This window comes from Falco biarmicus, chromosome 4 (genome assembly GCF_023638135.1).
Source record: "Falco biarmicus isolate bFalBia1 chromosome 4, bFalBia1.pri, whole genome shotgun sequence".
NCBI classification, from domain to species: Eukaryota; Metazoa; Chordata; class Aves; order Falconiformes; family Falconidae; genus Falco; species Falco biarmicus.
The window spans coordinates 31,387,447-31,413,138 of NC_079291.1; the positions used below are offsets into that span (position 1 = coordinate 31,387,447).

General features: G+C 34.7%; 1 protein-coding gene across 2 annotated transcripts in view; it reads left to right on the top strand.

The window, feature by feature from the left end:
* DGKB (diacylglycerol kinase beta) overlaps positions 1 to 25,692 on the top strand; it is a 363,521-nt gene that overhangs the window by 151,052 nt on the left and 186,777 nt on the right. For both annotated transcript variants that reach the window (XM_056338458.1, XM_056338459.1), the window contains 3 exons: positions 3,989 to 4,074; positions 6,456 to 6,545; positions 9,205 to 9,365. In XM_056338458.1, the coding sequence (XP_056194433.1) occupies positions 3,989 to 4,074; positions 6,456 to 6,545; positions 9,205 to 9,365 (337 nt within the window). The remainder of the gene's footprint in view (positions 1 to 3,988; positions 4,075 to 6,455; positions 6,546 to 9,204; positions 9,366 to 25,692) is intronic.

Consider the following 25,692-nt stretch of genomic DNA (forward strand, 5'->3'; position numbering starts at 1 on the left):
GTTTTACTTCCAGCAGGTAGGAAACTGGATTAGGGAAGACTAAAACATGTCAATTTTCAAGAGAGCTATCCAGATGAAGATACATATTGATAGGTTTTTCAGCTCAGTCTTATGGTTGAGCCTGTGTCCTATGTTAATTATTGACCATGGACCAAGAACTACGTCCGTTCTTATGAAATTTGTAGAATGTTAAAAGTCTGGAGATACAGTAAAAAAAAAAAAAAAAAAAAAAGGAAACTGCAGTTTAATGATATGAGAATTCAATCATGAGGCAAGAATTAGATGATCTTGTCAATTTTGATGATAGAAATACAATCAAATATAATAATCTCTTGTAATCCGCATTTAGAGATTGATTGTATTGACCTTCCTCCATAGGGAAAAAAAAAAAAAAGGTTCATTTTCCAGAATCATCTAACAATTCACCTAGCAAAAATATCCTGCTGTTTTAAAGCCTTATTGTGCAGCCATACTTTTTTGTGTCTTCCTGTGGATTATTATAGTTTTCGCTTTTCATCTTTTATTCCCCAAAATATCAGGAGTTGGTTTGTTGTGTGGAACAAGATGTTAGTAAAAGTTCTGCTGATCTTTCTCGTTGCCTTATTGCCAGTGATTGAAGAACAGGTGTAATTTGGGTTATAGTCTCTCACCCTAATGTTCTTAAGTACCATTCCAGCTCTGCTGACTTATGTTGTGATGTAGGAAAGATTTTTACTATAATGTCTATAAAAATCAGGCCTGTATAAAATAATATCTACCTATTCTTATATCCATAAATAAAAGGGGAATTTTTTTGGTGGCAATATTTTTCTTCATTAAAATATATCAAAATAACGTGTTGTATTAAATGACAGTGTGAATTATAGTACAAATTCATTTGATACCAATAAAATACATGTTTTGAAGTTGCTGATTTACCTGTTTCATATATTCTATTTAATTTCTGTCAGTTATTTATGTAATTTCTGTAAAGTTTATTAGTATATGGGACATTTGTGCTTTGTACTTAATGTCATGCCAGTTATATTGTGCTATGTAAAGAGTAATTGTCTAAACTGTTAAAAAGTCATCATCATAATTTTTTAAAAATTAGAGAAAACTTTTGGGAAAGAGACCCATTGTAAGTAGTGTTTTATGTTTTTATGTTGTTTGATGTTTTTTATATATACGTAAAATTGTTACATAATTTTATAAACGAATTCAAGAAAATAGGAATTAATTTTCTATTCTGGTTCTTTACCTTAGTCTGATAAAGCCTTTACGATGGCTTCCACTTTTTTATTTCCACTTCAAATAATTTTAACCAAGTTCCTCTCCAACGATTTATTCTTTTTCAAACCACATAAAAATGTTCTTTGAATAAGAGGCAACAGGTACTATTAAAACACTAATTGACTAATGCTGTCTTGTTAGGCAATATTTACTCTTAAGTTCTAATAAGAAATCTGTCAAATCCTTTCTTTACAGTTATAACATCTATTGAGTTTGAATGAAACCTTATAAATAGGAAACCATGTTACTTTCCCAACTCTTAATGTAGGCTGCACATTCTAATTCAATGAATGAAATTTATTTACATATATAATTATACAACTATATTTAATTTTATAAATTAATTTGGTTTTATAAATATTTATATCTGTTATAGTATATTTATATACACTACATTTATGTATGCAAATATAAAATGTAAGGTATATTATACTTTTATATATTTAATTATATATTTATATAAAATATGTATCTTTTAATATTAAAATTCATAAAAAGAAAGTAATGCAAACTTAGTGCTGTACAATAAAATGGTTTGGAAAAATCGCTGTGTATGAATATAAAATGCTGCAGGCTAAATATAAGTGAAGCTGAGAATTTTTCTGATGATACGTTTTTGTCAGATTCCTCAATCCTCCACTTTCTTGAGTAGTTATAATTTTTTGATGAAAATTAAATATACAGTCAAAACAGAAAAGGAATGTTTGATAGCCATATGGTAAAGATGCTTTTTTATAAAAGGGGAGATGGAGGTTTAGGTTATGTTCTGCCCATCTGGATTAATGTTAGCATCAACCCTGTACTTCCGGTGTTGGTTAGTTTGTTTGTTTGGTTCATTTATTTGTTTTTTCTAGACTTTGTTTCTGACATCTATTATACGTGGTAAGAATGCTTAAATATTTATAAAGTTCCTACCCTGCTGTCACCTCTGTGCTGTAATTTGATTTTAAATTAATCTGAAATGCCCTCAGTACTGGAAGCAATATAATTAAATACACTAACTTTCTACAGACCAAACACATTGGTTCGAAATGGGTGATGCGAGGCATTTATCTCTTTGCCAGACCTCGTGAGCTGACAGAGATGCACACCTGTGCGCTAGGGCATATCTCAGTGCCCACTCTTACAGTGGTAGGAGGTGACTTCCAGCAGAGGGTCTTTCAGCACATATGCTTATTAGAAGATGTGTTCTCCAAATATACCCAGTCAGATTTGGCACATGATGTTTTGGATGGGAGGAGATCCTATAGCATTTGTCATGCGGATGTGTGAAGTAGAATGTAAGAGGTGAGAAGGGCAAAGCAGAATTTAATACAGAATAAGTAAGCATCCTTCAGACATAGTACTTGACACCTGAAATTGTCTAAGAGCTCTTCTGAGCAAAGAAAATTAGAGGGAGTGGGACAACAGTGTGATGGGCTTAATTCTATGTAGCTTTGCTAACCTTGAAAATCTGGTCTAAAATGAATAGAACAAGTTGTCCTGTTGTCTTCTACATATTAAATAACATTTTTTTTACCATTGTGCTTTTTGTTTCCTTCTCTCATGCTCTTTCTTTTACTCTGTAGTTTTCATGTGTTCTTGATTTTATCAAAAGGCCTAAAAGAATTTTTAAAACTTTCTATGGAAAGAAAAAACATTCTCTGTGCATCATTAAAGTGTCAGATGGAAAATAGCTTGAATTAAACACTTGCAAGTTATTGTGTATATTTATCCGTATTTAAGAATTTGGGTACAATGTGCTAATTGTGTGTTTATTAGGAGATTACAAACTGGAAATCAAATCTGGTCACTAACATATAGAATATGCATTACTATTTCATTGAGACTAATGAACAGAATATATGCGAATGTTCACACACGTATATAGAGTAATTCTGCAAAATTACTGGGAATTTTTTGACTAGTCACAATTTATATGTAAGGACGAATTTCAGTATGTGTCAAAAGCAATCCTGAAAAGATGCTTTTGGATTTAAAATACTGCAATTTAGAATTGTTTTAATATATCCTTACTTTTCATCATTATGGAACATTGGTATTGAATGAAGTGGATAATAAGGTGGTGATACGGTACAGCACTCTACTGATACGGAAGCAGAAATAGCTAGCCAAATACTACCAAAGATATTTCACTTTTAAAGTATGCTTTGTAGGATGATGGAATTGTTGCATTCAATGTGATGCTTACTCATTTTGTATTAAACCATGGTGCAAAGTTGTTTTTATTGACCACAAAATGCTCAGCATATTATTTTTTAGTGTACTGTCAGAAATATGCTGTTTCCATATGCTTTTATAGACAGCACCTCACAAGGAAATATTGTGGCTAATATATTTAGCCACCTTAGATGTTTCTGTCTTGAGAGAATACATATCCATTTACAAGAGGGTAAACAGGTAACGTTTTCTGACATGAGTTTCAAACAATATTTGAACAGGGACAAAGATTTGGATTAACCATCGGGTCTAAGCTATTTCTAGTATTAGTGTGCCATAATAACACTTGAATTAAGAATTTAATATTACCTTTTTCAGATAATATGATGTTGGATTGTATTTGTCTAAAAAATGAATGCATGAGCAGAGGTGATTATTATTTCAAGTGTTCATTTGCTATTTACTATAAAATGAAATGTTTTAAGACATAAAATGTTTGCATAATGCAAAATGCATTTATAATAATTAAATAGATATCTTCATTTACTGTTTTTAGGTTAAATTTTTTCCGAGATGTTCCTGAGTTCAGAGTACTAGCATGTGGTGGAGATGGAACAGTAGGCTGGATTTTGGATTGCATAGGTAATCAATAGTGTTTATATAGTTTTGCTTGACTTAGGTTTTTTATTTACTGCTGTTCCCTGTATTCCAAAGTATGGATACAGCTATTTCAAACAAGATCTTGTTCATTTAAATTTTTGAAATCTATTAGTTTGGGACATTATTATTTATAGGGATATTCAAATTGCAAAAGATATTCAAAATCCCTAGACAAGTCCAGTGTTTGTAGTCCTGTGGGTTTGCAGAAAGCAAGACATTTGAATCAATCAATTTTATTTTCAGTTTGAAGTCTATTTCCCAAACTGAATCAAATCTAAGTTGTTTCTTTTAAGACCATTTATTTGCCTTAGCTAATTTGCTTTTTCAGTTACCAAATTTTTGTTTATGCTCCATTTTTCCATAATGGAGACAATGGGCTAACAGCCATCTCTATTTTGGAGTTCTTTTAGTCAGTTAGCCATGAAGTCCTCTGTACAAATCATTAGGAAGGCCCAGAAGTTAAGATATTGCAGACTTCTCAAGGCTTGTTAGGCAGAATATCTTCCACACCACAGTCATTTATTTGGTGTTAGAGGGACTATGGAAAAGAAAAGGAAAAAGAAAAATGGAATGTGTGACGATAGCAATTAGGAAGGGGATAAAGAGGGGTCAAAAGGCTCAACTGAAAGTTTAGATGAGGTGTGTGTTTTGTGGAGGGTGGGGGACCAGAAAACCTTTTAAAGTTCAGTGAAAAGTAAAAAAGGTGTCATGAAGGAATGGATGAGAGCAAAGGCATATTTCTAATCTTAGTTTGAAAAAAAAAATAATATATTTTTGCAAACGCAAGCTGTCGATTGTATTTCTCAAATAGCTTTCAAAGGCATAAATCAATGGACATAAATAGCAGGTGTTATTGCCTAAACTTGGAAGGGTGAAGTTTTGCAGCTGTTAATTGTATCATCACTTTGTTTCATGAAGTCTAAAATGTCATGCAGTTACTTTCTCTTTCAGTGGCATATTTGAAAAAAAGACTGCATTTTTTTCTTAATAAAATACTAACATCTGCAGCAATTTTTGTTGCACAGAACTATTTATTTAGGGGACCCAGGATCCATTTGTTTCATAGGTACAGGAAACAGATTTTCAATGCTTCCTTTTAGCAAACAAAAGCTGTTTGGCATATAAAGTTCAAGAAATCATTCTGAGAAACACACCTTCTAGTTTGGTCTTTTCTTTCCTAATCTCCTGATATAAAAAGAATCTTAGCTGAGAGCAAAGGAAGAAGAAAAATCAAGAAAGAGGAAAAAAATCAATAAAGAGGGAAAAAAGCGCCAAAATAAATCAAAAATTTTTTTCTCCTCAGTTTGAGACTTTTAGAATTTTTATTAATTATTATTCTTCTTCTAAATATCATATTCTCTTAAAGATTTGCAGTACTCTGGCGTTGTGAATTTTAAATCTTCCTAAAGTATTGATAAGAGGAATTGATACATAACACGATGCCTTTGCCACATCTATTGGATATATAACCTGATGCTGAGAAGTGCTGATAATTTTGCATAATTCTATGAACAAAACAGCTGATTGTTTAATTGTTCAAGTATGACTTTTAAACTAGACATGCTACTCATTCCAGTTACATGGGGAATTTGACAAATTATATATTTGATATATTATACCTGGGGGATAGCTGTACCACTTTAAACTTTCAGAAAGGCTATATTTCTTGACACAAAGGTTTTCCTAATGGGTTTTGAACAGAGATCCTTTGGCTTAAAATGCTAGAAGAGTACCAAGTCAAAAGACACTGTAAATTCTTACATTTCAAAAGATTACTTATTAAATGCAAGATACCAACTTAGAGACTTGATCAGATAGATCAATGCTCATTTTGAATATCAGGTTTAATTCCTGATAGGCAAACCCCTGGTGTTGGTTCCAGGGAGACCTTGGTAATGGTGCTCATGTGTATACAAAAATCCAAGTGAATACAGTTAAATACAAATTTGGTCACCCAGGTGAAAAACTACAGATTGATCTCATTATTCATGCCCTGAACTATTATTCTTTGCATTTATAGCTGGGAGTGGCAGAGCAAAGAGCAGCAGAGAGCATATGTGTTCGGTCTTGGAAAGATCTTGAGTATCATTGTTTACGCTTGTTTATCACACCTATGGGTGACAACAGTCCTTGTGATAAAAATAGAGTAAATTAGGATTAAGGATTGAACATTGACTGGAGAAGGGGCTGCATAATGGATGGCTTGATGAAATGCTTGTTGCTGAGCAGACAGCATGATCTCATATACAAAATGTGTATCACTGTTTTTCACTGAAACAAAACCTAACACAGTTTCTATATTGATACCATACAATTAGATTTTTTTGTCCCTTAGTTATGTATTTTTCCTTTTTTATTCACAGAAAAAGCAAACTTGATCAAGCATCCTCCAGTTGCTATCCTGCCTCTTGGAACTGGCAATGATTTAGCAAGGTGCCTGAGATGGGGAGGAGGTAAACACAAATTAAAATTCCATGTGTTATGTAATTACAAGAAAAAAACCCAAACACTTTTGCATCAAAGTCTACTCTCCACGTTTGGATTTCTTTTTTATGATGTATGTAAAGAACTATTATCACCTTTCCTCTTTTTGGAATTAGCTGTCTGTAAATGTTGTATGAACAATTTTATAGATATTAAAGGTTATAATCATTCCTCATACTTTGTAGTTTCTGCTGACACCAACAAGGACAAGGCTCAAAAGTGCAATGAGATTAGTATGTAGCTATTTGGTTGCCTTTTTACCATCTGTATTACATTTATTTCTTTGATCAATACCTTATGAAAGGAGTATTATTAAATGGATTTTAATTGGGGCTGTTCTGAAAGGGTTACTGAAAACAGCTAATAATGGGTTTGGAGTGGTTTCCCCTTTTTTAATATTCATTAATATTAAATGAAAAAATGTGTCTCAGCTTCAGAGTAGTTTCTTTGATCCAATCCTCTTCTACAGATCTACATCTAGAGATCCAACCCTCTTCTACAGAGGATTCCAGACAATAAGTGCTGTGGTGATATTTATTAGAAAATGAGAAGTCAAAGAATGCTGAAATGAGAATATACGTAAAGTCAAACCTTTAATACCCTTTGCATCCTTTGCCGGATGTGTGGAGCCTTACTCTGAGCTCCTCCAATAACTTATTTCCATTCAGGATTTGCATTGCAGGCTAGCTTGAAGGAGACACAAAGAAGAAAGCCTTAAGAAGACTCAGTTTCTGGTGAAAGTATGTCAGTTTATGGGCTCATAGCCAGTTCTATTTCAGGTCTCAGTTGGTTGTTTCAGTTTAGATGATGTGTATGTGGAACTTTTCTGTTTATGTGCAACTTCTCAGCCTTTGTGGATATCTCTTACTTCTGTCTCATCACAGTAAGTTTCTTTTCCAAATGTCTGCCTTGTTACCAGATACTCTTTAGCAATTTCTCAGTAGTTTCTGTGCTCTAGAACTTCTTTATTAACCATCATGTTCTGCCAAACCATTGGAGAACCTCCTTTATTTTCTCTGTCAAGACTGGCGATTGTTTATTCACAGGGACTTAGGAAGAAAAAGCAGACGCTATCACTGCCACCACCATGCCCCATCCCCTAAAAAAACCCGACCAAAAACCCACAAGCAAAAACAAGCAAACCCCCATGCAAATCTGCCTTGCTTCACTTTCTGAACAGTTCATAGAATAGTGTCATAGAATAATTCAGATTGGAAGGGGTCACAGGAAGTCGCTAGTCCAATCTCCTGTTCTAAGTAGGGTCAATTATGACAGCGTTTGATTACATTAGCCAGGACCTGTCCTTCCATTCACTCTTATTTATTTACTTTCTGTTTGGAGTGATTCCATCTGGACTAATGTAGAAAAAGACAGTATGAAAATAATCTGGCTTCCAGCATTCTTTGCCCAGTTGCTTTGTGGTGTAGACAATGCCGTAACACAGATTTTCTGGAACTTCCATAGATGGGAGAGGAAACAGGGCTTCCAGAAAATAAATTACTGGTGAGTGATCTCAAGGATGTAGACAAAGGGAATCGTGCGTAGTGCTGTTTTGTGGTGGTTGAGAGAAACTAACAAAAACATACTATGCAGCCATAAAGAAGTACTTCAGCAATGAGTTTAGAGCGAGGAGGCTTTGAATGGCTTTGCTTGCTAACACTGTTAACGACTAAGGAACTATATGTTGCTTGAATATGAAAATTTATTTCTAATTTGAAAAGGAATGAATCCACAGATCTTAGTTATCTATTACAAAGTAATTTGGCCTGAATAGTATGCAGTGTTGATAATGTCACTTAGTAAAATCCCCACACTTTTTATGCATGCACACACGTACTGTATGTTGTGTATGCTCAGCAGTATGTAAACAGGTTTTCTACTGAGTTTCATATACAGTGTAATGAACTACTACTAGTGAATTACAAAAAAAATGTGTTTCTTGGCAAGTAAGAGCAAGATCTCTCTACAGAGCAGAATGAGGCTTAGAAAGAAGTTGTTGAAAGATGGAAAAATATCAGTTCTGCTGATAAGTCATCGGTTATGCATTTCAAATTTTTGTTTTGTTATGCTAAACCACATTGAAACAATCAAAACATAATAGACAGCTTTTAGCCTTTCAGTCTCTTGTCAGACTTTAATCAGACAAATCTACTGTATGTCTTTCTTCCATACATTTTGAAATCAAAGGAATTTAAATATTAAGATTAATTTCATAGCAAGAACATTTTGTAAAGTATAACCTTAGGTTTTTTGATGACTGCTATAATTGTTTGGAAAATTCAAAGGACTGGAAAGTTTTGAAGATCAAATTATTTTCTCCAGTATAGGTCTGATGCCCAGTGAAATCTGTAGAATTAATCTAAGTTTACATTAATCTAGCCAAGTGCAGAAATCAGCTTTGTACTTGTACTGCTTTTAATGAAAGGTGCTGGAAAATTGTCAATATTCCAAACGCAGTCCTACTTTTCAGGTCTTATGTGCATAGTTTTCATGTTTCCAGTCACAGAATCACAGAATAGTTTGGGTTGGAAGGGACCTTTAAAGGTCATCTAGTCCAGCCCCAGAGAATGAAAATGGGATGAAACTTTTTTTATGCTTGATTAAATAATCGTTTTCATGTTTTGCTAGGTTATGAAGGTGAGAATTTGATGAAGATCTTAAAAGACATTGAGAACAGCTCAGAGATTTTGCTGGACAGGTGGAAATTCGAAGTAATACCCAACGATAAAGATGAGAAAGGAGACCCAGTGCCTTACAACATCATCAACAACTACTTTTCTATTGGCGTGGTAAGACTTATACTTATCCTTAAGTGATTTTCTGTTTTGAATAAATATTTGCATTGTGTGTCCTCAAGTGAAGCATTGTTGGCTACAGATCATTTATAGTTTTGTTTTCCTAGTGAAATGAATACATAGATGACTGACAGCAATTTACATACATTTACTTCTACACATTCAAACCAGAATTATTTTTCAGGAGCTTCTACCTTCCCATCTATAAGGAAGATATTTGTGTTGTTCCTAATGCTTTATGAGCAGACATAGCACTAAATTTACATTGCCATTATGAAGGTCCTATAAAAATATAAACCAAAACTTATAACTTAACTCTAAGTAACATTTTCTGTTAGTATTGACATAATCAGAGATGCTTAAAAGAACAGTGGCATTCTTTATTTATTTAGGGAACTTTTAAGTAATAAAATACAATAATATAAAAAATCCCACAAGTATCTTCTTGGTTCTGTCTTATGGGTATGTTCACAGTTAGAATGAATTATGAGGAAAAAGGGTTTAAGGTCTTTGTGTCTTAGGAACAGCATCTCTGGCTTGTGCTTCTCTGTGGTTTCCCATTATATCTGCTCCCCACACTGAGTATATGAGGGGAATTAGGGGTGTCCAGTCTGACTCTTCATCCTTTTGCTTTGGATATGCTTTCAGACACAAGCAGAAGGAAGACTGTGATGAAGTCCAAATTTCACAGATTTAATAGTTCATCATTAAGATTTTTAACTCGGACACAAATGAAGTCTAATTAACTTGGGAACATGTTCTCCAATAGCTAGCGCTAGCTGTTCTGAAATCAACTTGTTCCACATACATTACATGAATATGTATATTACTTTTTAATAAAAATCAAAATCCACTTTTACAGGATATCTAATTCTGCAATCCAGTATTTCAAAATGCTGCAGAAAAGTGTTTTAATGAGAAATACAATATACAACATTGTAAACCCAAGGAAATTAAGGATATATGCTTAGTTTGTTTCATCACTACACTTCAGCATTAACAAGCTTCTGTCTCAGCTTTAAGTCATTGATGAAATTTTTTTCATATTAATAGCAATTTAGTAATTTTTATATAGTGCCTGTCGGCAACATGCAGAGACAGTCTATTCCTTAAAAGATATGAAAATGCTGAAAAAAACAATTAATCAGGTCTCCCCAAGTTTAAGATATTTAAGTAATAGCAAATTCTTGTTAAGGGTTTTTTTGCTTGTATAGTTTGGATTTTAGTCTCTGTTGTTCTCTGCATTTGCTTTGAACAACTAGAGGCAACAGAAATAACAGAAATTAGTACCTAAAACTAATATATATAATATATATAAGTATATAAGTGCAAAGTACATGCACCAAAACTAGTGTAAAATTAAGTTCATTTTAAGTGCAATTTAAATGGTTTCTAAAATGTAGAGTAGCACCATGTGTAAGGACACAGCACAGAAGCAGGAAATTGAATGCCAAGTAGATACTGGGACATCTGCGAATGTGCTAGGCTTCAAAGAGTCCTTTAGCATTTTTTAAGGGAAGAAAACATAATTGCATTCAAGAAAAAAAATTGAACTGAAATTATACAGTGGCAAGATCATAATACTATTAAGGGCAATGTAAACTACTTGTAGAATACTGCAGGAAAACAGCAGCCTCTGCTTTATATGCCAGGCTCCATGGACAACCAGAAGATTCAGTTTTCAGTTAGAAACTTTAAATTAATTAATTTAATAATATAAAACTAATGATTCTTCACATAATAGAAATGTGAGCACTAGAAAATTATACCAGGAGTGGACAATTCATTACACTGAGGAAAGCTTCTAAAATTGCAAAATCACTTTTTTTAAGGAATAAGATCTGCCATATTTGTCATGCATGAGAATACATTAAAAAGCCTGGTTTACAATTTTGTTGGTGTGAATAAGACAAAGCAAATGGAGAAAATCAGAAATCAGATCTTAGACTTGCTAAAATTGTGTAATTCATATATTAGGTGGCATTCATAACAACTCTTGATAAGCCAGGCAAAAATCTTTGTGTAATCAAATAGGCAAAGTACTCAAACTTTAACTAAAGTAAAACTAATTTCATAAAAGCAAAATTGCTTTTAGCAGTTGGTGCCTAATACAAACTTTGACAAGTACTGAACTGGAAAAGCAGCAATCTACCACCATGCTGCGCACCAGTTTATAGCTGCTGATACCCAAGAATGTAACTGGAGTTAAGTCTATAGCAAAAAAATACTACTGCTGCCGTTAATGTTATGTTAAGGGAAACTAAAAAGATTGATATCATAGATGGTGTTATTCTTGGAAACATAAAAAATAGATGACTATTTTCTCCTTTCCCTAAGGTGTCATCAGTAGCACTTGGCTAATTCCTGACAGATGTTTATCCAGTTTGTCTCTAGGAATTCCCAGTAAAGGAAATTTGCCTGTGATGACCTACTGTATTACTTTGTTGTCCTTAGTCTGAAGTGTCTTCATCGTATCTAACCTGAGTAGTCTTGGTGTAGTTTGTGCCCAGCTCATTTTTTTTGGTATGGAGTAGAGAAAGAATACAAATTATTCCCTTCGTCTGTTATACTACTTATTACCTACTAGAAGGTCTATCAGACCATCTCTTAGTCTTGTGTTATGTACCCATTCTATCTCCAATTTCTTCAACCTTTAGTCACAGAAAATGTTTTCTAGACATCTGATCATATGTGTCGTTTTTTTCTGTGTTCAAATAAAACATGAGAATTCAATCCAATTACTCCCTTTGGTTCATGGCTTACTGGAACAGTAGTGCTCCCAATTAGACACAATGCTGCATTTGGTGTCTTATCAGCACTGAGTGGAAAAGAGGAATTAATTTATGTCTTGCAGAGGATACCTTTATTAAGAAAAATTAGCCCTCTTAATATTAGCATGATTTTCTTGATTCATATTTGACTTGCAGTTCATTGTTAATTTCAGATACTATTCAGAAGAACCACTACTTCATATCTCATTTGGGTTTTTCATAGGTGATTTTTCCTGTCTACACGTAGAAAAATACATTTAATTGAATTACACCCTCTTTTAATTTTTACTGTTTCTCCAAGGAGCTGTGAAAACTAACGGTAGCCTACATATATTGCGCATTGCCTCACAGATTGATGCCAAATAATATGCACAGTCTCTAATCCGATATGAATAGAACCCACTGTATGAATTTTGTAACAGTATGTCAGGAATTGTACTTGACAACACACAATCTCAATGTATGCTTAGAAAGGCCAGAGGAGTAAACTCAATAAAATTGTGCTTGACATGGGCCTCTTAGTGCTTTAGGACCATAATTCAGGTTGGAAGGGATTGCAGGAAACTGTTAGTCCAATCTCCTGTTCTAAGCAGGGTCAGCTATGAGAGCAGATCACGTTGCTCAGGGCTTTATCCTTTAGGGTCTTTAAACCCTCCAAGAGTTGCAATGGCACAACCTCTCTGAGCAACCTGTTCTGGTGCTTTACTGTCGTTATGGTGGAGATGTTTTTCCTTATATTCAATCTGAATCTCTCTTGTTTCAACTTATATTCTTTGTCTCACATCCTCCCGTTATGTGCCAATGTGAAGAGGCTAGCTTTCTTATCATGATAACCTCCTCACAGGTACTTGCAGGCTGCTATTAGATCTCCATGAAGTTTCTCTTGTAGCCTGTGAGTCAGCTCATCCAGCCAGTCTTTTTTTTTTAAGCTATTTTCCACCAATCAAAACCACAACATCCCAGCTCAGATACAAGAATGCTGGGGTAGATGGTGTTCAAAACCTCACTGAAATTGAGCATGACATCCATTGCTCTCTTCTCATCTACAAATACAGTTATTTTATCATAGGCAGCAATCAGAAGGCAATTTAGCTATTGGAAGGAAAGTGATACATGAAGTTTAAAAGGAATTCTTGACACTAGAGTGTTTATACGAAAAGTTTGATTAGTATGTTCAAGCCAAAAAAGGGGTTTTTTTCTACACCAGTCTTAGAGCTCTGATATGTACATATGTACTATACCATGTATAAGTACAGGGGAAGAAGAAACAAAGTGAGCTGTAGTAGCTGAATGACTATGTGCAATGTTAAACTTGATGAAAGCACAAAGCATGGAAGAACCATAAAAAACGTAAGCCAAGCTGTGTGTCAGTTTGAAAGCAGGAGCTAGAAACCATCTAAGAGCAATGTAGAATAAGATAAAGATTTTTCAAGTGCTTACATCCATCATTCTGTCAGGGTGGCAAGATACCAGGAGAGAAGTTCCATCTGCTTCCCAATAATACTGGAGTCACTGAAACAACCCAAATATTCCAGAAAAATGTGTATTGAAGTAATCAAGTCATATTTGCTCTAAAAAAGCCCAACAGCCTCCGCTCAAAAAAACAAACAAACAACAACAAACCCCAAGAAAACAAAAAAAACCCCAAAGCCCAAACCCAAGCCAAAACAAAAAACCTCCTCAAGAATATAGTAGGGCCATCTGAAAATGGAAGCTTGTCTTGGAAAGGCACAGATTCAGTGAGTTGGACAAACATAGCTGATACTATTAAAGGATAAATAAGCAGGCATGATAGAGGCAGGAAACATCAGGCCAACTGTCAGACAGTGGCAGGAACAGTTACTGATATATTTTGGGAAAGAAAGAAAAAAGTTATTTTCCCCATAAGCTACACAACCTGCTTTAATAGTCATACTTTCATGCACTAGGTTGATATTATCATGGTGGTCATCAAAGACAGGGTTCAGTGTTAGTGTGTCACCACAGACTGTATTCTAGACAGTGGGCTTGCGATGTGTTTCTGCAGTTCCTGCAGTAATCAAATCTCAGTCACATCACATCATTTAGTCAACTTCCTGAGGTTATAAAATATTAGAGGGAGTGTGTACGTAGACAAAGTATGTCAGCTTCTCATGGTGATTGTCAGGGTTAGCCTTTTCCCCATGGATAAAACAACATAATTTATACTACTTCAAGCACTCAGCTGCTTAGCATTAACTGTGGGTCAACATGTATATGTGGACAGTTACTTCAGATAAGCTTTTGTACTATAGTACTTCTGAATATCTAGTTTGTTTTATCCTAGCTATTTTCCATGTCTAACCCAGACCTGTATTAAAAAAACCCCTTTGCTAATCAATTATACAGCACGTTATCTTAGCATATAGAAATATTTTCACAAATTCAGTAATAACTTTTCAGTTCAATGCTTGAACTTTAAAAAAACAAACTCCACCCCAAAACCTAAAACAAAATCCTTAAACCAAAACCCCATATACTTATGACTACATGCCAACATTACTAAAACTGACAACAATAAGAGGAATAAAGTAGATATAGATAGCCTTTAAAAATAAACCCTATTTTTACAACTGATTCCTCACAGGTCTAATCTCAGATCTTGCCAGGATCAAACCATTTTCACCAGACAGTCCTGCAGTCCCAACAAAGCAGAAATACATATTGTCAATTATAAGATGGATGGGCATATATTCCGTGAAATACACAATAAAGGTACCAAATTTGAGTACACATAAACCAGATAAAAATGGAAGATCGTGAAATACTCATTTGCTGAGTGAGACCTGAGAAGTAGGATGTGGAAGATGAATGACCAACAGACAGTGAGGCAAACCCTCGCATAAAACCAGGAAACAAGAAAACAACATCAGAACAGTCTCTGTTACCTTGAGAAGAACTTGTATCTGCACCAACATCAAACCACATAATGACACAGTCAAAAAATTTGTGCAATGCTTAGATGTGAAGAAACAATCCTTTAAGCTTAGGGAAGAGTAGCTTAGTTGTCAAGCAATTTTAGTTACGTAATAATCAATTCAAATGGAGAGACTGTTAATGCTATGTATCTTTTATGGGGAAGTTATTGAAGAATGTTAAATATGTAGGGAAGTTACAATGCTTATTTTTAGTGTTTCTCAAATGATTGTCTCAAAGTGAGACAAAACTGGTATTTTGATAAAAGCATTCTCAAAGAATGCATCATTAAATGTTCCATTTTGACTAAACCTTAGGAACCTCGACTTTCACTAAATACTTGGTTGAAAAGAACGTGTTGGTGGAGGAAGAAGCCATTTTGTATACTTAGGGATAGGAAAAACAGGAGAGCTCACAACAAATGTCTGCTGCTTAAGCTTACTGTGCTTTCTCTTCAAGGTGGGTATTCAGGAGAAATGAATCAGTGTTTCTGTCTACCTTGACCACCTTCTAATACTTGGGAGGGGCAGGAGTACCACAGGAATTCTAGGAACAAGCCATAGACATGCAGGATGGAAGTGGAATTGTGTAGGGAAAATCACAGTGGAGGTTGAGGGTTTGAGTTAGTTGATTAAAAGTTCAGAAATAATATAAACTAGGCAAAGTCTATTGACTGATATGATTATACAGGATAGGAAAAACACTCATACTTTTGTAAAAATCATTTTTTGTAACTGATTTGCACGTGGATTGTTCAATAAAAGTTCCTGGAAAATTAGCCAAATTATCCTGATTTCTTATGCAAAAAAACTTGAAAATATTATTGAAAAATAATAGTATGCCGATGACGACTGACCTCAAAAAGACTGAAAATGTTTAAACCAAAAAATTCAGCTATCTGGCATTGACTTCCTTTATAGTTACTCATAGCACTTTGTATTTTTTTCCATTTTGTGAGTAATAATGCTGAAAAAAATTATGAATAGATTTCCATTGCTGTTAAGATGAGAGTCCTAAAGTAGGTTTTCCAGAAACAAGCATAATTTTGAATTTACTGTTCTGCCTTTATGTTTAAAGCCTTTATGGAGCCAAAATTAGGTCAACATGAATCAGTACTGAAAATATTTTACCATAAACATTTTCTTCCTTTGTTTTCTTTCTTTTTCTTTTAAATAAATAGTAAATTTACCTGATGTTAATAGGAGATAAACTAATAATAACACTGTTTAACTATCATCTGATTTTTTTGTAACTGCATAGGATGTTACAGAGTATATGCTACCAAGTCCCTTGCAGCTCTGTAATTAAGAGTGTTTGAGCATATAAACTGATCTTGTAAACAGCTGTATTGTCTTTTAGTACAAGTTTGTATAGAAAGAAATATTACCAAGATAGGTAGCATAATTTGCCTTAAAATTTAAAGTGTGGAATAGTGCAAACTTCCCTATGTAAAAATGATAGATACCAGTCTGAAATGAAAACAGGTCTCATTGGTGTCAGTGCAGTATTCGAGGTGTAAGACCAAACCAAATGCTATAGTAATGATCGGTATTTACAGATAGCGCCTATAAAGGACTGTACTAGCAGCTGTTGTATATCCTTGCATTTAACTAGAAATGTTCTTTATAAGTGACTGTTTAGGTAACTCTCTGATTTTCACCTCAATTTCGTTCCTCTTGGGCATTCCATCCAAATTTTAAACTAACTTATTTTTTTTACCAAGTTATGTATCTGTTACATAGGTAAAAAAAAATACATATTTACTCTGTTCACACTTGGGTGGATTGCCTAATCTGGCCAGAAGGACTGCAAAAGTAATGCTCTCTCTGAGGATAACAGTAGAGTCCCTCAGAGGCTTACACTCTTTGTAGACCCAGAATTGCTCCTTCCTGGTCTAGGCTGATCAGCTGAGTGCATGCTTTAGGCCCCCTGCTTGGGATCTTTACTATTGGTGCTCTTCTGCATACATATCCTAAAGAATCATCAACAGAATCAAGCTCCTTAGCCAGCTTAAAGCTATAGCTAATCTTACTCAGACTATTTCACTTGTACAAGATACTTAAGATGTGAAAACATCAGATCTGTCTAGTTACTGAGACAGGATTTAAATCAGAATCTGCTAACATCCTTTCAGCTGAAACTTTGAATACCTGTGCAAACACATACACAAGAACATATTGATTTGAAAAAAATAGTGGAATGCTCTAGGACAATAATTAAGATAGTAACCTGGAAGAGAACTGTGATATCCAGAGTCCTGTTCCATCTGTTGTTTTTGTCCAGTTGATTAACTTGTACGTGGCAATTCAGAAAGTTCCACTACTATAAATGACTTATCTAACATCAATATGTACATAATTTTAATGCTAAAACAGAACTTATGCAAGTAGAACACCTCAGGCTTTCGTTCAGTCTTTACTACATGATAATTGATATCATAGCAATATGATGATATTCTCACTTGTATGATCTACAACAAAAATATTTTTTGCAAGTGTATTTAGTTAAGGCAATAAGTTATATGAATGTGCCTGGAAGAAATGTTCTGTAAGTTCTTTGAGACACAAGTCAGTATTATATGCTGGTTTAATAAAAAAGACCCCAGTCAGTTATCAGGTAGAGGGGAAACTTCTTTAATACTACAGTCAGGCTGTGTTTTCTGCAAAATTATTATCACAAAGTAGTAAAGGTCTACGACAAAGACAAGTGTACTTTTATGACACTTAATATGTTACTATCAAAATGCACTATCAAATATATATTTGCACGGTCATGATTTAATATCATTCAGCCTTAACCAGTCACTAAGAGCCTCTTATTCTGCCAGTGGGGAAAAATATGACTGCTTAATTCTCATAATCATAAATTTGAACTTGTTATGGGTCTGCTTCCCCATCGCTATACTCTAAGTCATCAAACTCCACTTCCATTATATCTCCTTAGTTCTTTTTATTTTACTTTTGCAAAACTGAAAAAAAGAAAAAAATCCAAAAACCTGTTAGAAAAATCTTACATAGAAGCCATATTTTTGGCTTTTCTTGTTAAAGGATATTTCATTAGCATCACTAGAAACTTTGGCTGTCAGAATTTTTAGTCACAAATAGCAGAGTCTATGTAGGGTTGTTCCTCTAACTGGCAGTGTAATCTCATCATCTTTTATTTAATCTATGTTATTTCACAGTATAATTATTTCTCTTTTTTTAAATGTAGTTTATTAGAGTATATATCATTTACAAAATGGAATTAATTTTAGTTCGTGGTAGCCACACATTTTGAAATTTCAAAGCCCCATAGCATTTTGCTGTTTATGGTGGTTAAAAGGAATTATTTTTTTCCCCTGTAGAAAAATATTCTAAGGACGTTTGCTATTTAGTCCCTGATTCAATGCAGAATTTAAGCTCATGCACAACTTAACACTAATTTAATGTGGCATTTGAGTATGTGTTTAAAATTTCCTGATCTAGTGAAGCATTTAAATACTTGGTTAATTTTTTAACCATTTTCTACAGTTTCATTAGTATGACTGGACAAATGCACATGTTGAATTCTAGGCATTTAGTGTAAGCTATTTCATTATTTGAGTGAGATTTGTGGGTATACATAACTAAAAATCATGTTTATTAGTTTCCTGAACTAATATGAATATAAGCACATGCTTAAGTGATTTTGTGAATCCTAATCATCACTTTGAATGTGCTAATGGAATACTGTAATATATTGCTTTATTTCTGTGCCAGTGAGGGACAGAACACTTCATAATAAACAATATTATTACTCTCTAATCCAAATCACTTTTTTTCCTGCAAAAAGGGTTAAGAGAATGAACAATTCATCTATGTATGAATGTAAATATATCTGTGTTGATGTTGGGTATATCATAACCTCAGTCTTCTAGCCAAATCTGTAGAAGTGGTTGCTCTGTCTGTGGAGAGAATTCTGCTCTCTTTCAGGATTATGTTCAGAACAGCTTCAATCCCAGATTTAAAATACTGTCGTCTTCAAAAGTTACTGGTAGTTCAATTTATAGTTATCTTGTTTAATCTCCAAACATTGCTATTCTTTTACAAATTAGTTATTTTTATAGGCTTTTGCTCTTTGCATGTTTAAACTATTTTTACTTTTTTCAGCTTTTGTTGCTATTGAAATTCTTCTGCAGAAATTTTAGATCCTATGGCAAATAGGAGTGGTGCAGGGGATAATACAGGTTTTTTTGTTGCAGGTGGTTATTTGTTTTGTATGCCAGAAAGCCACATACATATACTACATGCCATGGAAATCTGGCTCTGTAGAATAATTCATAGATAAGGAGCTATAGGAGCGTCTCTGAAGGTTTCCCCTTGCTGCTGTGTGATGATGTTTCCCTGAGCATGGAGAAGGTGAATTCCATAACTAGAAATACTTAGCCTTAGGGTTGGTAATATCTTTATTGCAACACTGCTGGTGGTGTTTCCTGCTAGCTAGTTTCCTTCTACCACTGTGGATTTAGTTTACCTTGTAAATCCCTCTTGTCATCATAACCTTCTACTATCCATAAGGTGTATCTGGGTATGCTGGTAAGAGAGCTGCCCTGTACTACATGTGACGTGTAAAGGTATGTTCATAGCTTACTCTACTACTTAATGAAACTTAACTACCACAAAAAATGATTGTTTTCTTAGGTACCATTTCTTGTGCTTTATATAAGTACAAAGAAATTCAAAGGATTTAGATTATTCCTACTGTTTGTTTGGCTATTTATTTATTGCAGTTATAATGCTAAAATGTGAATGTGTGCTGGAACTTCCTGAAAATATACATGTATGTTATATAGACTGATTGAGAATTGTGTGTGTGATTTCCCTTATAATGCAGTGAGAATACTGGTCTGCTGAATTCACTGCGGGTTTTTGTCAGGATCAGTGAAAATACAGTTCTGTGGGCTATATTTAAATTAGCAAGTAATTTGGCTCAGTAGGAGTGTAGCAATTGATGCTGAGTCCCTTCTGTCTACAAAACACGCAGTTTGGGAGCCTTAATTCAAACTGGATGTAGTCTGTTTCCCTGCGATGAACTCTCCTGGCACATGCTTGTCCTAAAGTGACCTAGAAGACTGGTCACTGGTTTGGCCTGTGTCCCCCCACGTTATGGGAGGAGCACAGCAGCCACACTAACTGCGCTTCCTCCCAAAGGTATCTGCCTGAGATGTACTAGTCCTCGCTTCAAACAGAATCACAGGAAGTGGGGATGGTTACGAGATTTGCTTTAAAATGTCATTGACGCTCCGACAGTTATGCAATAAACCTGAAAAAGTCATACAGTAGTATAGTGTGTTTAACTTTCACCTAACTTCTTCCCCTCCTATCTTCCCACATAGATTTTTTTTTTTTTTTCCTGCATTTTACGGATTTGAAGCTCTCTTGCATCTAACTGTTCATAATGAGGTTAGAACAATGGAGAATACCTTGAACAAAACCAGACTTGCTCTAGATTTATGAGTAGCTCATGCACTTATTAAGCTATCACTTATTACCCATTCCTGCCATGTAAAATTATTCTTCTGGTGTGAAATCAAAGGCTAGAAAGTGACTTGTTTCCTATATTCAGTAAAAACTTCTAAGAAGAATCATTGGGAGAGTCTTAGGCAGTTACCTAAATCCTTCTCCTTCATTCATAAGGGATTTTGAAAATCGAACAGTTTATAGAATTGTGAGGATGTATGTTAAATTTCATGATTGATAGTTGTATTAAATAAAGTGCAATGAGGCATTATAACTTTACTAAGCAGATACCGTAAAGGATATTTTATGGGCAGAAGTGCAGTAAAATGAAACTTTCAGTCCTCAATATTTTGTCTTTGCTTGCATTAGGTAGTAGAGATTCTGAGTCTTGTTTATTCAGGGATTTTAATGGCGGTGGGGGTGGGGCTTTTCTTGGTTTTGTTGGGGTTTTTTTTTGGAGGAGAGCTATTTGTTTTCATAAAGGAAGGGTCTACAAAGCAGCCTAGCCAACAGCTACTGTCGCAAGTGACAGTTATAAATGAGAGTATGTGCCTAAAGACATAATTAATCTGCAGTGTGCACAGAACAGCTCCTTAGCTAAATACAACTAAATCAGCTACACAGTGTGTAATTAACTTAAAACTGTATTAGTCGTAGTACAATATTATTCATTATATATGTAAGTTATTATTTTCTCCATATGAAATTTCTAATATACTAAGTAATGATTAGGATTTCATTATAGTATTTCATTCATATTATCATAATGTAATTGTGATGTATGTTCATCTTGTTAATGCTGTTATACTTAGTTGTTCTTAAAAGAAATGTCAAGGATATCAGGAAAATATTATGTGGGTTTTTTGCACACAGACTGAGAAACATCTCTATTCAAATGAAATTGAAATTTTAGTCCTTGTCTTGATTTTGTAATTCTGCTTGTTAGTGATGACAAGAATATGTTGAGGAAAGGTGGATGCCAACAACACTTTATATGGAAGTCAAGAGTAAGGTGAATAAGCGTTAAGGCTGGTCATAAGACTCCTGGTGAGCTTAAAGTAGAAAGAAGCTTAGAGGACTGATAAAATGACTTGAAGAAAAAAGACCGAGATTTAGAAGAAGTGAGGCTAGCAACAGAGGTAAATTTCATCTGGAAAGGGAATTTATGAAATGTACAAGCTGTACAGAACAAAAGGTGTGGTGAGTGTATGCTGATACTTTAACCTGGCTAAGCTATAAAACTTGAGTCTCTGTGTACACATGTAAAACATGTGAAAAATAGCTTAGATATAAATTGTAATCATGGTGTTTTCACATCAGAGTTAATCCTGATATGTGTAAGCAAGTTTATGTAAATGAGTTGCTTTAACAGCTTCTCCCTGGCAATATCATTTATGTTTTTCCCATGCCATTAAAGAACCTGTCTCAGAATTTTGCCTTCACAGGTCTACCAGAGACCTACTGGGTCTTCCCAGACTGCCTGTCTGTAGCTGAAAGTGGCCAAAGAAACCATGATCATGCAGACTCAAGTGCCCATTGAGGACATGAAGTCCAGTTATTTCTGAGAACACAGTATAAAAACCAATCTATTACAGGTAACAAAGAGGGAGATCAATTTTATATCAAATTAAATGTATAGATATTTAATTGCAAACATTTAAGAAACAAATTCTAATTAATTAATTGCTTAAATTATTTATTGGTTAGCAAATGAGAATGTGGTAAGCATTGGAATTTTTTTCCTCTGGCTTCTGATTCTAATTGGCTTGGTTTAGAACAGTCCACCCATTGACTACATTGAAAATTTCTGTTAAAAGTAGAAGATTCATCTAAGGTATCAATCTTTTGGGTGAATGATGAATACGGTATGATGCTTTTAGCGTGTGTTATGTAGTCATAGCTGTTGTCTTCTTGATGCTATGAGGGAGAAAGATAAATCAAAAATAGAGCAAGAAAAGCATTCTGGCCACAGACAAAGGGATAAAGAAGAGAAATAAACATAGAATTCTGAGATTTAAAGTGGGCACTTCTGCAGATTTAAAAAGGAACTGGATGTTAAATTTTTGTTTTGGCATCAGCCATACAGTCATATGTACAGTATGCATCTGCACTCAATATTAAGCCCAGGTAGCAGAGAGATTCTTTTTAAAAAAAAAATAATCCGGCAAATATTATTTAGGAAGAAGTTTTTAGTTTTAAGAGATTTGCATATATCTGAGAAGAGTTCATGTCACAAAACACATGAAAGTAACAATGGTATACCAGCCATTTAAATTATATGCACTATTGATTTTATGATGTATGTTATACAGGGAGGAAATATGGCGGAAATATCTAAAAATCTCAGAGAGCTAGAGTCGTCTGCCATTTAGTTTTATTTACTTATCTAGAGACATGATAGCTTTTGAGATTCCAGTGGTACAAAAATATTATTTATATCACCAGATCTGCATGTTTTCTACATTTTTATGGCAAAGTCCCAAAAGGAACATGATTTAACTAAACTGAAAGTGGGTGGATTTAGCCAAGAAACACTTAGTCTTATGTTATCATCCGAATCAGGTGGAACTAGAGGCAAATTACTGAACATAAGTTATTCTGTGTCCTTACTGGAACAATTTGTACTAAAGAGCCTTTACAGACACATAGCCAAGGAACTCTCTATTCACTGCTTGTGGTTTTACAGTTTCTTCATATAAACTTGAGTTATGAGGGTAAAACAGCATATTCTTTGTTTCTGTGACAATCCCAAGAGTACTTAGGCTTATCACACAACAAAGAATGGGTCAAAATTTTTGTACTTATGCTCTTGTTTTGTGTAACTACTGGTGGTGTCACTGGGCTGACGTGGCACACCAGAATGAAAGACGTAGGACCACACCTTGTAGTCAGTGCTTTCCAGTGCATCCTGCTAGGCAGTCTTACTGTGGAGGATGCTCCCACCAAGAGCTGTGCAATCACATCAACACTTATTGCACAGTACACTATGGTAGGGTATGCACCACTTGCACCTGCACCTTGGTTTAGCACCACCAAGCCACATACACACTCTTCAGTAACCATGTAGTGTAAACAGGGCACCCTTTCCATGATAGGCTCTGGTACTATCCTGGTAATGAGGTTCCAGCCTAGAGGGCTGTCCTTGGCATATACCTGCAGTACTGCTGCTGTGGAAAGACTGTTCACGCAGCCATTCTGGTCTCTACAGTGATGAAGGAAAAGCTCTTCAGCTGCTGGATTCTCTAGGGCATTCACATATGCTCTCCTTACTTTCCTGCTCTGGCTTTTCGTGTTTTCCTTTTCCCTGTACTCTGTAACTCACAATGTTATATCTTATAACTCATGATACAAGAGAAGCATCAGGATTGGCACCAGTCACTTTGGAGTTGATCATGGCATTAGCTGTTTATAGTTGCTGTCTAGAGCTGTTGCCCTAAAAATTCTTTGCCAGATTTTTCCCATGTTTAAAAAGGTACTTAATCCATAGGTATTGCATGTTACTACATTACTTCTTTCTTAGGTGTGTATCCATTCAAACAAATCAGGTAATCCAGAATGCTAAAGGAAATAAATAGCAGAAGTCTTGGTGTTGTCTGAAGAAATAGATGCAAATTGGAATTCTGTGGACCTCTATACGTCTGGTACTTGGGAATAGAAAGGTGCAACAGATTACATAGATCCAGCCCCACCAATCTTGGTCGAAGGGAAGAAAAATTCTGTAAAACACACAGCCTGGGAAGTCAATTCTGACCCCTACAGGGCTTATTTAGGTTCCTGCAGCATTTTGGTTCCCTTAGAGAGTAGCAGGTAAAAGGTCTGCTGCCTTGCATCTGTAAAATCCCATAGCTGGTGCCTAAGAGCTCCTTTTACCATTTTTCCTTCTTAGGCAAACTCCATGTTAAAGGGGGTGATATCAGACGTTCATTGACATGTTTCTTTGTTTGAAAAGGTTGTCTGTGACCTGACACAGATTTATCACTGTGTCAATTTATCAATTTATCAATTTATCATTGATTTATCACTGATGCGAAATATCCAACCACATTCACTTATGCTAGGGTTGCAGGGAAGGAAGCACCCCTACTTCCCAAAGAGCAGTGGTTGGAGAATCTTTGGGGAAGTGAATATACCCAGCAACAAGCACTGATGCCTGGGTAGAAGTTGGCTAATATTAAAAATAATTTGCTTTTGGACTCTGGGTTTATACTTGCCTCTCTTGATATCAATGAGTTTCACTGTGGTGATCCTACTTCTTTTGTTCTTTCACTTTTTACGCCAAGTAAGTGAGGAGACTGAGAGGAGGAAAGGCTCTGCCAACGTTTAGAAAAAATGCTGTGTTAAGCCAAAAAGAAACATAGTGGCAGGAGAGTCCTTTGATGGTTCTGCAGTTCAGGAAGATTGCTATCATTTCAAATACTGCTATTTTCTGCTTTCATTGCAAAATATCTCTGAATAAAGTTCAGCATTTTTTTAAGGCAAAAAACTAAACAACAGGGGTTTAATGAGAAAAAAAGTCATTTTCTATGATCATTTTTGAAGTTATTAGATTTATAAGCACAGCCTTAGTTAAATGGCATTTCCCTTCTTAGGAGTGTTATTGACATTTTCATATGAGATAGAGAGACCTTTAATGAGATCTCAATCAAAGGTAATATTTATATAATGATACATGAATTCATAAATGCTAGTCAAATAAAAATGCTATAGTCCATTTTGGCCTTCACCTTATGGAAATCTGTGCAGGTCATAAGATGAAAAAGCTCAGTGAATGACGACTAATACTCTCTGACTTGACTGTCTAATTATGTCTGGCTAATTGTATGAGTTAATGTTTGAAGCTGAATCTTGCAATGTAACTTAATCCATCACCCAGACAAAATGCATGGAAAAAGATACTGAAATTTTCTCCTTTGTTAGACATATGATCTCCTTATGTTTGAGTTTATGGTGATTTCCCTTCTCATGGGTGAAAAGAACCCAAGAGTGTTAGTTTGTTTGTTTTTTTAAAGGCAAAATTTATCTAAACTGTATGTTAGCTACCAAAGAAACATGCAGACAAGCAGACAGATGCTTACAAAATTGCAGTCTGTTACCTTTTATTGTGGCTTTGAAGGGCAAAAACATACTAAAAAATCGACA